Source organism: Uloborus diversus, chromosome 10 (genome assembly GCF_026930045.1).
Source record: "Uloborus diversus isolate 005 chromosome 10, Udiv.v.3.1, whole genome shotgun sequence".
Classification (NCBI taxonomy): domain Eukaryota; kingdom Metazoa; phylum Arthropoda; class Arachnida; order Araneae; family Uloboridae; genus Uloborus; species Uloborus diversus.
In genome coordinates, this window is record NC_072740.1 from 107842473 (window position 1) to 107857007 (window position 14535).

General features: G+C 31.7%; 1 protein-coding gene across 1 annotated transcript in view; it reads right to left on the reverse strand.

The window, feature by feature from the left end:
- LOC129231318 (actin-interacting protein 1-like) overlaps nucleotides 1–13357 on the reverse strand; it is a 30615-nt gene extending 17258 nt beyond the window's left edge. Inside the window, exons 1-5 of the mRNA XM_054865608.1 lie at nucleotides 13295–13357; nucleotides 8193–8314; nucleotides 7721–7811; nucleotides 4073–4220; nucleotides 756–936 (exon numbers count right to left, since the gene is read on the reverse strand). Coding sequence (XP_054721583.1) covers nucleotides 756–936; nucleotides 4073–4220; nucleotides 7721–7811; nucleotides 8193–8314; nucleotides 13295–13310 — 558 coding nt within the window. The 5' untranslated portion in view covers nucleotides 13311–13357. The remainder of the gene's footprint in view (nucleotides 1–755; nucleotides 937–4072; nucleotides 4221–7720; nucleotides 7812–8192; nucleotides 8315–13294) is intronic.
- Nucleotides 13358–14535: the final 1178 nt, after the last annotated feature.

Here is a 14535-nt window from a genome sequence, read left to right on the forward strand (position 1 = left end):
AACATAAAATTAATTTTGAAAAGCAATTTTATGATACCCAACTAGTTTTTTCAATATCTTATTAAAATTATGCCTTTTAAAAAGTTCTTCAGTTATTAGGCTCACAAACTAGTTAAATAGTTTAACTGAACAGTGCATCTGGAACTTTCTAAATTAATAACACAAACACTTATAAATTATTGTTGTAATTAATTTATACAAAAAAAAAGCAATGGCATTTCCTGTCATCATTGTCAAAAATAACTATGGTTTTAAAGCAACATACATTAACACCAACAGAAACTGGAACTGAGGAATAAAAAAGTTATTAAATGATAGAATAATCTACTAATAATTAAAAAGTAAAGATGCATCTTATGTAAATCAACATTTTGCATGCAACTTATGAAAAATTCTATGTACAGAAATTCAAATTTCACTCATAATAACCAATGTCTGAAAACTTTTTTGAGTAGAGGTAAGGGTCAAGATGTCTGACAGTACATTTTCCACAATTAATTTGAAATCCTTGAAAATCTGTAAAATTTAAGTTTATCTTGTTTCTGAAGATTTAAGTCAATCTTATCTCATATATTTTACCATAAATGCAATGACCATCAAATTCCAATGTATCAAAATGAAAACCAGATTCTTTATACCTAATCAAAAGTAAATTAACACAAAAAAGATAACCTAAAATGAACACAGAAATTTTAAACAGTTAAAACAAGGAAAGTTGCTAGTATTTGAAAAGAAATAAAATACTTTCAAATTACGTTAATTGTAGTTTTGAATTTGAATGGAGGACCTTCGTAGATACCGACTGAGTTGTCTTCACTTCCTGTTATGATCCGAAATGGTCTTTTTGGACGAAAATCACAAGAGTTGATTAAGTTGCTATGTCCAGAAATCTCACCTACAGAGGTTCCAGTGTCAGCCATAAACACATGACCGAATCTAAAGTGAAAATATTCTTACTTAGCAATTTAAATAGCAGAAAATTTTAAATTTTAGTTCAAAACAGTTGTAGTTGAAAATTTAAAGTTGAAATTGAGATGCTATTCTTCACCATTTTTTTTTTCAACAAATTGATTGTTATGGTGGCTGTACAACAGGAGGCACTGTCTTGTTGAAACCATTAGTCCTCTAGATTATTTTTATCAACAGCAGGGGGAAGAAAAATTCATTCAATATTGTTTTGTAACGTTCTCCCTCAAAAGTTAACTCTTTGATCATTCCCTTCAAAAAAAATAGGGACCAATTACTCTACCAGCATGAACTGCACACCACACAGTAACTTTATCTGGATATAATGGTTGCTGAAGAGCTTTATGTGGATTCTCATCAATCTAAATTCTACAATGATGTTTGTTTACATAACCATTTAACCAAAAATGAGCTTCATCACTAAACATCAATGAATGATTTTTAAAAAAAAATGATGTGCATTGATTTGCTCTTAAGCAAAATCATCAAATAAACAATGTTGATAGTGGTCAGCTGGCTTTTAATTCTTAAAGTCAATTATATTTGTAAGGGTGAAAACCCTAATTTTTTCTTAAAATTCTCCATGTGGTTGTTTGAGAAAGATTGAATAGTCGAGAACGACCTGGAATCTATAAATTTGCCCTATCTCTACACTTGCTGCTACCGCATTAACATTCTCTTGTGTACATTCATTTTTTTGTCATACTGTTACTCTTGTATCGTGTAAAGAAAATTTACTTTCAAATTTCCACCATATCAAAAATCAACATCCTTTTTAAACCTATTAATGACCCTTAAACTGTACAAATAATGTGTGCAAAGTTGTAAAAAATTGTTTTGCCACTCCTTTTATAACATTTGTCACTCATAAATTTACATGTGTTCATTTTACATGACAAATTTACAAGTTTTGTTTATAAAGCTGTTATTCTATTATTTAGAATATGGGTTGTACAAATAAAAAAATACACATTTCAGTAATTGTTCTGTAGCAAATGAAGTGGATTGTTGCTTTAAATATGCATTTAATTTTCCTAATGTTTCAGTTTATGGTTATGTTTCAAAATACAAGGGTGAGTCAAATAAAAGTGAGCCAATGCGAATATATGACAAATAGAGTACTTGATTTGAAAGTCATCTCCATGAACATTGAGACATTTGTCCCTTTGAGAAACGAGCCGCGCGATTCCCATCCCATAAAACTCCTTAGGTTGCTGATTCAAAGTCTGTAACTGACTCCTTCAAGTATCTTCCTATCTGAATCAGGTACCCTTGAGATATTGTTTTAGTTTCCCGAAAATGTGAAAGTTGCATGGCGAAAAATTTGAGTTGTATGGAGAATGTTGCAGCATTTTTCACTTGAACTTTGCCAGCTGTTCAAATCAACCTGTGCACTTGTGTCAGGAGTGATTGCAAAGTGGCTTTGGCTCGGTCTTGAATCTTCTTTGCAACTTTTTTGTTCTTCTCTGAACTGTTTGCTCCAACTCTTCACAGTGGCATAACAAGATGCAATGCTCACCATACACAGTAGTCATATGGTGACTAATTTCTTGTTGGTAAACACCATCAGCTATTAAAACCCTGATCACATCATGCTGTTCCTCTTTTGAAGCATACATTATGCCATGCTATTGGCTTCAACTGAGTGTATGAGAGCCTTCAAGAACTTGAACTTCACACTTTTGAGTTACTTTTGTAAATGAAGCATGTCTCTGTGCTACATGTGTGCATCACAGATGATGGACCTCACCAGGGCTGAGGAGTTGGAGTTCAAAAGTTGGAGTCGGCCTGAATTTGGAGTAAAGGAGTCGGAGTCGTTGAAAAACATGCCAACTCCAATCTCGGGCATCTTTTCTTTAATTTTCACCGACTGTCATTACATTCTTTAAAAAGACCGACTACAAATTGGTTTGATTCATGTACAAAAACCTACTAATGAGAAAATAACTACCCTTGGCAACTAGCTGACTTCTTTACTTATCAAACTTTTTCTGTCTGCAAAAGTCACCTCCGCCGACCCTCTAGTTTGCTTGTTTTTATAATTGTCTTTTACACCTAGCAATTGTCTGCAAAAGGTTTTGTTCCCTAATATTTTGTAAATAGAAGTAGTTTTTGAATGGGAAATAATCACTTTCAAATAATAATGATATATTTTTTACTTTGATATAAGTTAAAAAATAGTAAAAAAAATATAACCTTGGGTTCAGTCAGGGCCCGTAGCTACTGAAAACTTCTGAGAGGGCGGCGAATTAAAATCGGTTTTAGCGCGAAAGCGCTAATACAAAATATCCAACAAAATGTAACACTTTTTTTTTAATTTAAAGGCTATTCTATAAAGTTTTTTCTCATTAAATGGTAGGAAATGAAATCAGTATATGATTTCTTGATTACAATGCTTGATAGAATTTAATCTTAAAATATTTTATTAAGGTTTCTTCTAAAGCAGTTGAAGTTCAAAATTGAGAGAAGAAGAAATAATGGGTATAGTTTGAAAGCTATTCATATGAAGCTGTATACCACTGCATTTTGTGTAAAATTTGCTCCAGAGGCATATGTAACCTATCCTCTCCCAGCAACATAATACCCTATTTTCATTGAAATTTCACAGAGGAAATATAATTTAAAATTTATTGCGGAAATACTTTAGAATTAAAGGATTTATATTTTTAGAAACCTTTAAATTAACTTAGAGTGTCACCCCCCCCCCCCCAGATGGGTGTCACCCGGGAGCTTTGAAAGAAAGCTTTTTTCTCTAAAGTTACAACTTTCAAAAATTGAATTAACACAATTTGATCAACATTAAATTGAAAAACACTAAAAGGAGAGCATTTAATCCTTCTCATTTTTAATGGGTTTTTTGTGATTTCACTTTAAAAACTGCATCTATTGAAAAAAAATTGAAGAAAAAAAACTGGAGTAGAACTTTTCAAAATCCAGGAGTCAAAGTCGGCCATTTTCCCTCCGAGGCCGCAGCCCTGGACCTAATGATTCTTGCGCAGGAAGAAGGGGTGGTTAGCTCACTTTTATTTGACTCACCCTTATATATTTCTATGAAGCAAACAGTTGCAATCACAATTATTAATCAAAAAATTATTTTAATACATGCCTTTCTCTGCCTTCTCCAACAGCAACGATTCGGGAGCTGTCAGGTGACCATGCTAAATCTTTCACATTACCGACGAACGGTTGAAACTCATTCTTCAAAATGTGTTCCTTTTGAGTTGTGTCCCAAATACGAATTTTCCCAGATTGATCTAATAAAATATGGCAATTCATAATGCTGTTCATTTTTCATAAATAAAAAAAACTCAGAACAATATTCACTCAGTTTAAAACATACATACTTCACTTGTATATTAAAAAGGCTAACTTTTTAGAATCTATTAATCATCATAGAGTGGAATCATGTGCATCATTTAATAGAAATGCAGGGTGGTCCAAAGTAACTTTCCCAATATACAAAACCCTAGTAGTTTATCCACTGAACCTATTCAACATAAATTTTAGATATGGTTATTTGAAGGTATCAGTCGAGATTAATTATTTCAAACTACACATGGTTGTGTTTGCAATGAATAAATTTCTAAATATTCAAATTGCAACACTGACTTTTTCTATGTGCTAATTGATCAACGTATTGCAGATCCACAAAAGGCATTAGAATAATTGGTGTGTGACAAAAATTGCTTGCTGGCAAATTCCAGCATTCAGACTGAAAAAAACGTTTTTTCCACAATGCATTTTAATGGGATTTTCTACAAGCAATGCCTTGCATGTAGTGTTTTGTGATTGATGCTTCTACAAGATTCTTCAGATCTACAAGTTGCACAAAGTGATTAGAAAATCCCCTTCTTTTGAATTAGCACTAGGCCTAAACAGTCTCACCTTTGTAAATGCTTTAAGCTGGCAATATTTATCACACGCCAATCATTCCAACACCATTTGATTTTCCAATTTGCAAACGGAAAAAAATGAGTGTTGCCATTCAGAAATTTTGAAACTTGGTCACTGTAACCGTAATCATGAGCACTGCATTGTTCAAAAACATCAAACTCAAAGGCATATTTTGAAACAACCATATCTATGAACTTCCATTAGTTCACGGGATAGGTTAAAATTTTCATACTTATGATTGAAGTAGGTGATTTTACAACAAATAACATGATCTAAAAATTGTGTCATTTTCTCTTACAAAATAAATAAAAGGATTCAATAGTTTTACTGAGTTAATACTAGATCTATTAATTTCTGAACTAATTAATTTTTATAACAAATATGATCAGAGACCTGAAATTTAATTTACTGAACACAATTTGCCTTTTCCTGCTTTCAAAATTTCTATCCCATAAACTGCTGCCACACTACTTTCAGTTTTCTCTTCATTCATGGCCATGTGACTCTACATGGAGAGCTCCAAAACAAATTGGCCTTCTTATTCATGACCCAGGGCCATCACCAAGTAACAAAATGGTGCAGAACATTGAAGACCATTTTTTTTAATGCATACATGCAGGGAAAGAGAGAGAGAGAAGCTCAAGCTTATATGATTTAAGACGGGGTCATTATTAGAATATGAGCATACAAATCAGGAGACTTTCATCATGTTACATGCAGAGAAATTAAATCCGCAATATGAACTAAACACAGGGATGTGCCGACCAAAACTCGCTTTTGCAGCAATTTTGGGAGCAAGAAAATGGTGAGCTTGGAGCAGTAAAACTGAATTTGGAGCAATCTGGAGCAGTAAAATTGCAAATTTGGAGCAGCTTGCAGCAGCAAAAACTTTAATTTTGCATCAATTTAGAGCAATTAAGTATATTTCATACACAGAAACACCTGTGACATGATAAAATAAAAGAGGAGATTGAGGATGCAAAAACACCATAACTACAACTACAAATTAAACCTGTCTTAATTCCTTTTTTTTTTTTTTTTGGTCTAATACTTTTCACAAAAGACAAGTCCTGTCCTGCTCTACTTTTTCTTACACTCCTTCTGATTTAAATTTAGTTCACACATTTACTTTGCTTAATACATCACTGCTTTAGTGCACATTTAAGTTAGAGTGCTTTGATACCTATTTTTTAAATTTGTTTGCTTTTATGTAACATATTCAAAAAGGCTTTAAAAAAAGCACAAAAGAATGGTTGAATTTAAAAACTTTACCTCAACAAGTTACAAGTCAGTTTTAAAGAATTATTAGATTTTTCTCCCTTTTTGTGTGTGTGTGTGTGTGTGTGTGTGTTTAAGTTATTCACTTATATTTGACCTTATTATTACTGTTACTATTTATTTTATTTTTATTTTTTTCCTTTTTGGCATATATGTTTATGTACTGGACCATTTGATTAACAAATCTGAAGTTCAAGCAAAAGCAACATTAAAACCTTTTATTTTTAACTGTTTGATTAATCTGTAATCACAAAATTTTAACTGTAATCACAAAATTAATAATGAAATTACAATGAAAAAAAAATGATTTTGAGAAATGATGTCACAGAAAAGGAATTTTTAACTACACATGAAAACAAAATGAAAAATTTGAAAAAAGAAAAAAATAAATAAATAAAAATTTCAAGACGGACTAAGAATATGGAAAAACTGATTGAATCTGAGAAACTTGAAATGTCTGCATATTCATTACCAGAGCATTAGAATTTCCAGATTTTTGCTATCTTAAGTGTCTCTAACCCAAACTAAAGATCAATTTTCTGTCCTAAAATCTTAAGAAACCCAGGATTAAAAACTGGTGAACAATATTAATTTTTGCATCCGCTTCCGTAACACTCCCTGATTTTTTTCTACCATGCCATTCTGCTACTTAGACCTTCATTACTTTTTGTAGACTATAATTTTCAAGCTTATAATCTTTTTAATTTATTTTAATTGACAGACATGTAAAAATGATAAATTAAAGATACTTACTCAAAGCATGACATAGTGTTTAGAGCTGTTTTATTCACTTTAAAAAAATTATTTTTATTGCTAGTGCTTAAAATGATTATCAAAGCTCAAAAACAATATCAGATAAGTGGTTTCAGTTTTTTTTTTATTGATTTTTATACAAAATACCGAGCTGCTCCGCAAAATTTCCAAATGCTCCTCAAAATCACCTCAGATGCTCCTCAATTTTTCCTTGTGTGGTTGGCAACCCTACATTCCTGACATATGAAACTATATCATATATCAGTATGTATAAACAATATCAGCTCTCAAATTCCCACACTTTCTGGACCATCTCACCAGCATCAAAATTCCATCGAAAATGCAATTATAGTTAAATATCAGTCAACTTTAATCAATTTACATGAAAACCTGATGCAAAAGCCAACAAAGAATTGAGATATTTGGTAACTTTGGGTTGGTAACCCCAACAGATAGTAAAATTAAAAACTTACCATGATGAAATAACAAGGACACGTGTCTAATAAATAAAAGACAGAAATTGGCCGACTATTCTTTTCTAAAAAGAGTCTAACATCTAAATAATTTAAGAAAAAACACCTGCAACAGGTATTGCTGCTATTTAACAGATTCCACGAAAACTGATACCATGGTAACAACTGGACATAACATCCACAAGTAAATTTTAAAGTAAGAATTTTTGTACTACCTTAGAGAAATAAAAATTTCATTTTTTTTAAATCACAGTTCTATAGAAAAATACAAAAGAACATGGCTAAGATCTATAATATGATTAACATACATAATTAAAGGGATTTCAATTTTAATTCAGAAAAAGGTTTTCAAATACCTGCTGAAGCAATGTAAAAACCACTGGGTGAATATTTTGCAACTGTTGTTTGAGTTGAATGTTCTGTATAAATGTCAGAAATTGTGGGATCCTAGAAAAGAGAGAAATTACGGGTAAAAACAACAATCAGGCCATTACACGAAAAAGTCAAACGCTTTTCCTGCACATGAAAGTTCATATATTTCATTAAAAAGTAATTATTTTAAATGTTAAAGACAAAATTTTTGCTCAAGATATCACACATAAGTTTGTAATTTGTTGCACAGAAAAAATTTGTTCATTAATATTTTAACATATTATTTTTAATGACATATATGAGGCGTCACGTGCGGGACAAATATGATCATTTTCCGTGGAATGGCCCAACATTTTATAATACCATTTTAAGAATTTGAAGAATCTATGCAAGTTGTTGGTTGAATGAATCTTTTACTAGGTTCATAACAAGAAAATTTATTTTGAAAGCACTTACATTTATGTCTCGAATAATTACAGAGTTCCCATTTGTATATAGAAAATTTTTTCCTTTGGGATCCCCTCCTAACACCAAAGGCATGCCCCTAGTTGTCCGAGGCAGAGTGGCTAAGATTGTACCTTAAAAGATTAAAAGATTATCATAAAAAGATTTTCCTATTATTACAAAATCACACAGCATTTAAACAAAGAACACATTCAAAATGCATTTAACTACCAGATTTTTCAGAAAGATAAATACTTACAAAAATGTTTTAAATGCAGCATTTAAACAAAGAGCACATTCAAAATGCATTTAACTACCAGATTTTCAGAAATATAAATGCTTACAAAAATGTTTTAAATGTATACATAATCTTAGCACACACACCATACATAATCTTTTAACATCATTTTACAAATGGATGTTTTAAATTTTTAAACTCTAAAATTCAGAAATGAAAAACAGATCCTAGCTCTATCCATCAGCAAAAGAACACATTTCCTGCAATGGGAAACCATAGGCCAGCTCCATTTTAACAGATACACCTGTAAAAAATGCTTTGCAAGCCAAAACTGAGATGCGAAAATCTGTGAAAAGAAAATTATATCTAGCAGAGAAGAAATCAGCAGTCACAAATACAAAAAAAAGGATGAAAAGGTACGTCCAAACAGGTGTTTTCAGATGAAGATGATGAAGACTGGTTCCGCCTAGAGTATGCTGAATCGTACTCAGAATCCAGAAAACCAACTACATGGCTTTGATATTGTAATTGTGACGAATGGGCTCATGACCAATGTGAAAGCTTGATAAATTATATGCCCAGCAGCAGAAACTTTCTAGCCAGTCTGCAACATTATCTTGTGTAGTTGAAAATAATCTGCAGCATTATTACTAGTTTTATTTTAAGTTTTCATAAAATACATAAGCCCCTTGTGAAGGTCAAAACTTGATAATTTTCCAACTGGCCAGTGGCCACTAGAACCGAAAAACTTAGTATCCATACTGTCGCCGAGTTTTAAAGCATTAAAGGGGGGGGGGGCAGCAGCTTTCACTACTTTCATAAAAATAAATAGAACTCTACACACTATGAAAAACAATTATTCAATGCATTATTCTTTTAAAAATGGAAAATTTGAGTTTAAATAGATTTTTTAATTTTTTAAATTAGTGAATGAGAAGTTGGCTGGAAACTGCATTTCAGGTGAAACATTTGGTTTATAGCAAAGCCTTCAAAGTTCATGAGAATCAAATTCAACTGTGCAGATAAAAATTTGCATTTTTCAAGAAAAAAAACATGATTTATTGAACACTCTATGTTATCTTCAATAGTTTGTGCTGAGGTAAACATCCAATTCTGTTTTTGGAAACTTAGACAAGTAATAGTCTCATTTCCATCTTGCGAATAATCAAACATGCCGTCTATGTAAAAATTTCATGATTATAAATAAATTTTTGAATTTGTTACATAAAAGTAAATAAATTCAAAATCCTTAAAAAACTACAATCAGGGCTGCCACAGAAGTTAAAGAATGAAATTCCCTGACAATTCCAGGTTTTCCAGTTGCTTTTAGAAAAAATTCCAAGTTAATGAAAGTTGACAGGCGTTATTAAATACCAATACAACATATTTTTATGTAAATAAACCTCTGTGAATCAAATAATGATTAAAAAAATTATCAATAGTTGTAATCAATGTTGTAAGTTAAGATAAACTAAAAAGTAAATTACATTGATTAAAATGCTTTACAAGATCAGCAATCCCAATTGGTACTTTTTTTTTTTGAAAAAAGATTGAAATCTAAAATGCACTAAGCAATTTTTTGAAAAAAGATTGAAATCTAAAATGCACTAAGCAATTTTCGGCAAGTCAGTTTCAAAGTTGGAGTGTTTCCAAAAAAATTTTTTTATAAAAGCACAAATTTTTACTTTAAATTTTTATAACCATCATTCATTTCATGAAAAAGGAAAAAAAAAAGAGAATGAAGGCTATCATGATACTAATAAGACCACAGGTGCATCATGGTAAAATTCTAGTAATTTCTAGCTAAGCATGTGTGTGTGGCTTGGATTTTTTTTTTTTTTTTTTTTCAGAAGAGGCAAAATAAAATATAATGATATTAAATCAGATCTTTATGATTTTTGTATGGACATTTCTTAGCTGTTTTAAGAATCTTTGTAGCCTTATCAGATTTAGCCTTCAAAAATGAGCTTGAATTCTCTTTCTCTCAACCATCAGGAAAATTCGCATATCCAGAATGCGATATTAACTGTACTGCAGCACCTTTGCCTGAATGGAGCAGCAGTTTCACCCATCAGACAGAAAAATTGGAAATGATCCCTGACATTTCCAGAAATTTCAACAATTTGTGATATTCCTTGACCATTTTAGGTGATTTTCATTTTCCCTGACAATTCCAGGTTTTCAATGTTTTCCCAAGTGCGTGGCAACCCTGTACAATTTAGATGAAATGGTCAATTTTTAGCACATTAGCCTCTAAAGTCATAGCTTTAGATAAGATAATATTCTAAAGATAAAATTTTGCATTTTAAAAAAACAACAATTAAGAATTATCTGGAAAAAAAATGGCACATTTTGCATAATTTTCAACTGTTTGTACATAAATATCCAATTCCATTTATGAAAACGTAGGCACTTCATGAGTCTTGCGTACCAACATCATCAATATTCTGTTTAATAACTCCTAAAAGAATGGAATATAGCTTCAAAAATCAAGACAAATGGCCACCGTAGACTTTCCCCCATCCATTTCAAAGTTACATTCTTATGAAATAAGATGCAAAAAGTTCATTTACTTGGAATATTTTTAGCTTTCACTTTCTTAAAATAAATCCATTGTATAAAAATTTATTTTTCAATCAATTACTATTTTTTGACTCTGAAAAGTGAGGGGACAAGACCCCCTTATTTTTGAAAGTATAATATATTTTCACTAATTGATGTTATTGAGAAAATTCTGACCTTTGTATCCATTTAGTTTTATGAGATAAAGATAGCATATATAATACTTTGGTGCATAATAAATTTAAATTAATGTCTTACTTACATTCTTACTAAACTTATCGTCTCCGTTATGAAAGTTAGTGTTTTCATATTGCTCGTTTGGAAAAAAAGAGTGCAACAATAGGAAGTTTTTAATTTTCTTTTTTTTTTTCACTTAAAGGCTTTCAAATTATGTTATCTTCTTTTGGAAAATGATGGCAGTTTTTATGTTCTAATATTAACCACTGGAGAGCACAACAAACTTACTTTTCTTAATGCAAATTGCCTGAAGAGTTCAACTTCAAATCTTTCTCCTATAAAATTTCATTTCTTCATATCATGGCATTCTTCTTCCAGATGAGCGCTATATGGATGCCTCAGTTGCCAAATCGATCAACTCTACTTTTTAAAAAAATCCTCATTTTTGCTTTAACAGTACTTGATCAATGCTTAGCATGTGAATTTATATTAAAATTTTGGTTCAGTACATTTCTGATCCTGTCATGGCAGAAAATGCAACATGAGGGCCCATTCACTCCTATGGATAACACTATCTTCTTAATCACTTTTCTCGACTCTGTTTTATGGAGTCACAATCGATTTGGCAAGTAAGTGAAGCATCCATGTGATACTGACCATAAAAAAATAAAATACTTAAAAAAAAAAAACATTAAAGTAAATATGTTACATTTCTGAAAACATTATTTTGTGCAAAAATTTCTAATTTTCCTTAAGCGAAAAAAAAAACCTTCCAGGGATAAACTATTTTTTTCCAAAACAACTGGGTTTCTCCTCCCAAAATGTTTGGATACACTAACTGTTTTGTGCATGCATTTACAGTGTTAATAAGAAAGTTACAAATACATAATTTTGTGCTGGAAATTTCAAAATTTTAAATTTTTCCCAAGTACAAATAAACCCCTTCGTGGGGGGAAAAAAGTTTCTTAACCCCCAAAGTTTCTAATTTTTTTTTTCCAACCTTTCCCATCTCTAGGTACAGTGAAAATTGCTGTTCTTAAATTATTTTCACCACTAATTCAATCTAATTTAAATACTAATAGCTATAAAATTGACACAACAAATTAAAGTTACATACCACATGCATAAATCTATAAGCAAAAGTAGTAAACTGTAATTTATTGAAAAATTCTTTTAACATCAGTTTCTTTCAGGTGAATCAGGTTTCTTCCATGGTTTCAGTTTCATTTTGGATGAAATTGGCTCATCTTATGAAACACATTATAAGTATAGAGAAAATAATTAAATTAAAATTATGATAAGCTTCAAGACAAAACTGGAAAGATTTTCATCAAACGTCTGTGATTTCAAACTCTGCACCAAAATTATAAAATGATTTCAGGATAACCAAAATATATTACAAAATATTCAATTTTCTTCACTCAATAACATCACTAAACAGGGAGGGTGGAATTTTTTTACTTAGTATATTTATTATCTTGATACTGCATGTGCTTTTAAAAAAAACGACATAAATATTTAAATTATAAACAAAAAAAAAACGTCATTTTCGCACAAAGTTCATTAGCAAACTAAAAAAATTACCAGTAAAATGTTGACATTTGACCATTCTTAATCAGTAAATTTTTAAGCAAAGCGAAAATCATCAATATGAAGTTACCACACCGGACATTTATTTACAAATTAACAATTCATTGAATGCGTTCCTAGCGACATAAAAAGTGCCTCATAATTTTTCAGCGAAATATGAACCCAACTGAGACTAACCGAAACGAATATTTTCTCTTCCAAACCGGAATATATGTGCTTATTATTATGCGTTTTCAAGCATGTCCGGCGATTTGCAATCAACCGGCATATACAAACACATATGTCACTTCCCATTTTGACAGAAAAATAACATTGCAATAAGATCTACTTTGGATCGAAATCTTCCGAGTGGGTCGGATTTGTTATTTAATTGTCATAAAATTATTTAAATCTGGAAATTATCCGCAGTAAATACAATTCAACATTTCAGACACATACTTGAAAACACCCACTTTCGCATTCAGAAATTCACGAAAATTATGCCTCAGGGAGAAATAAGAATGAAATTCGTTGTCCCCAATAATAAATCTATAGGATTTTAACTTACGATTTTTGTATGACATTTTTGTGCTGTCAACTTTCGCCTTATAAGCACAAGTTACAAGTTTGCCAGCCGCAGGATGTAAAAGAGAAGGACGAGACACAAATATACCGATTACGATTTTGTGGATATGCTTTCACGAAGGAGAATAAATCTGCAGGAGGTACCATTCCCACGCTAAGCAGCAGGGAGATACTTCCCCACTGAAGAAGATGAACACCCTAACATCAGCTGTTGTCTGAAAACAATTGCAAGTGGTTACGTTACTTGCGTTAGGAAGTTGGTTTTTGCTAACAAAAATTATCTTCTTTCGTGAATTAAAAATATTTGCTAGTTACTGTGAGTACAAATGTAACCATGATAACTTAAAAAGGAAATGAAAAGAGAGGAAATATTATTTCCTCTAGTAGTGGGCTGATAAATGGGGTATGGCTGTTAATGTTGGGAAATGTCAAGTGCTACATTTAGGGCATGGAAATAAGTGTACAAGTTATTATTTGCAAGGTTCAGTCATTAGTCAGGCAGACAAAGTTACTGATCTGGGGGTCCTAATAAGTCAGGATTTAAAGTTTAGCCAACAGTGCAGCATTGCTAGCAACAAAGCCAATAAGATGCTTGGGTTTATCAATAGATCTATTTCAAATAAATCTAAAGAAGTTCTTCTGCCCTTATATAGAAGTTTGGTAAGACTCCATTTGGAGTATGCTGTTCAGTTTTGGTCTCCTTATCTTAAGAAAGACATTAATGTATTGGAAAGGGTTCAAAGGCGGGCTACAAGGCTAATAAGTGGACATTCCCACTTCGATTATGATTCCAGGCTTAGAAGGCTAAAAATGTACAGTCTTGAGCAAAGAAGAGACCGAGGGGACATGATTCAGCTGTTTAAATTTATTAAAACGAAAGATGTTACGGGGCTAAAGTTTAGCACTGAAAACAGGACAAGGGGTCATTGTTTTAAGCTATTCAAATCTCAGGCTAACATGGATATTAGGAAAAATTATTATTTTAGCAGGGTAGTGGAACCTTGGAATAGCTTACCGGAAGAGGTGGTAATGAGCAAAGGAGTAGACAGTTTTAAGAGGGCCATTGATCTTCACTGGGGATTGTAAATTGACTAGGACCAGTCTAGCTGGGCCCAGAGCCTGTTGCTGGTCGTCACTTTTGTATTTTGTATTTGTATTTGTATTTCTTTACTCCAGCGTCCTGTCCAAGGGGAGGGTTTTAGGGGTTAAACCCCTCCCTTGGGG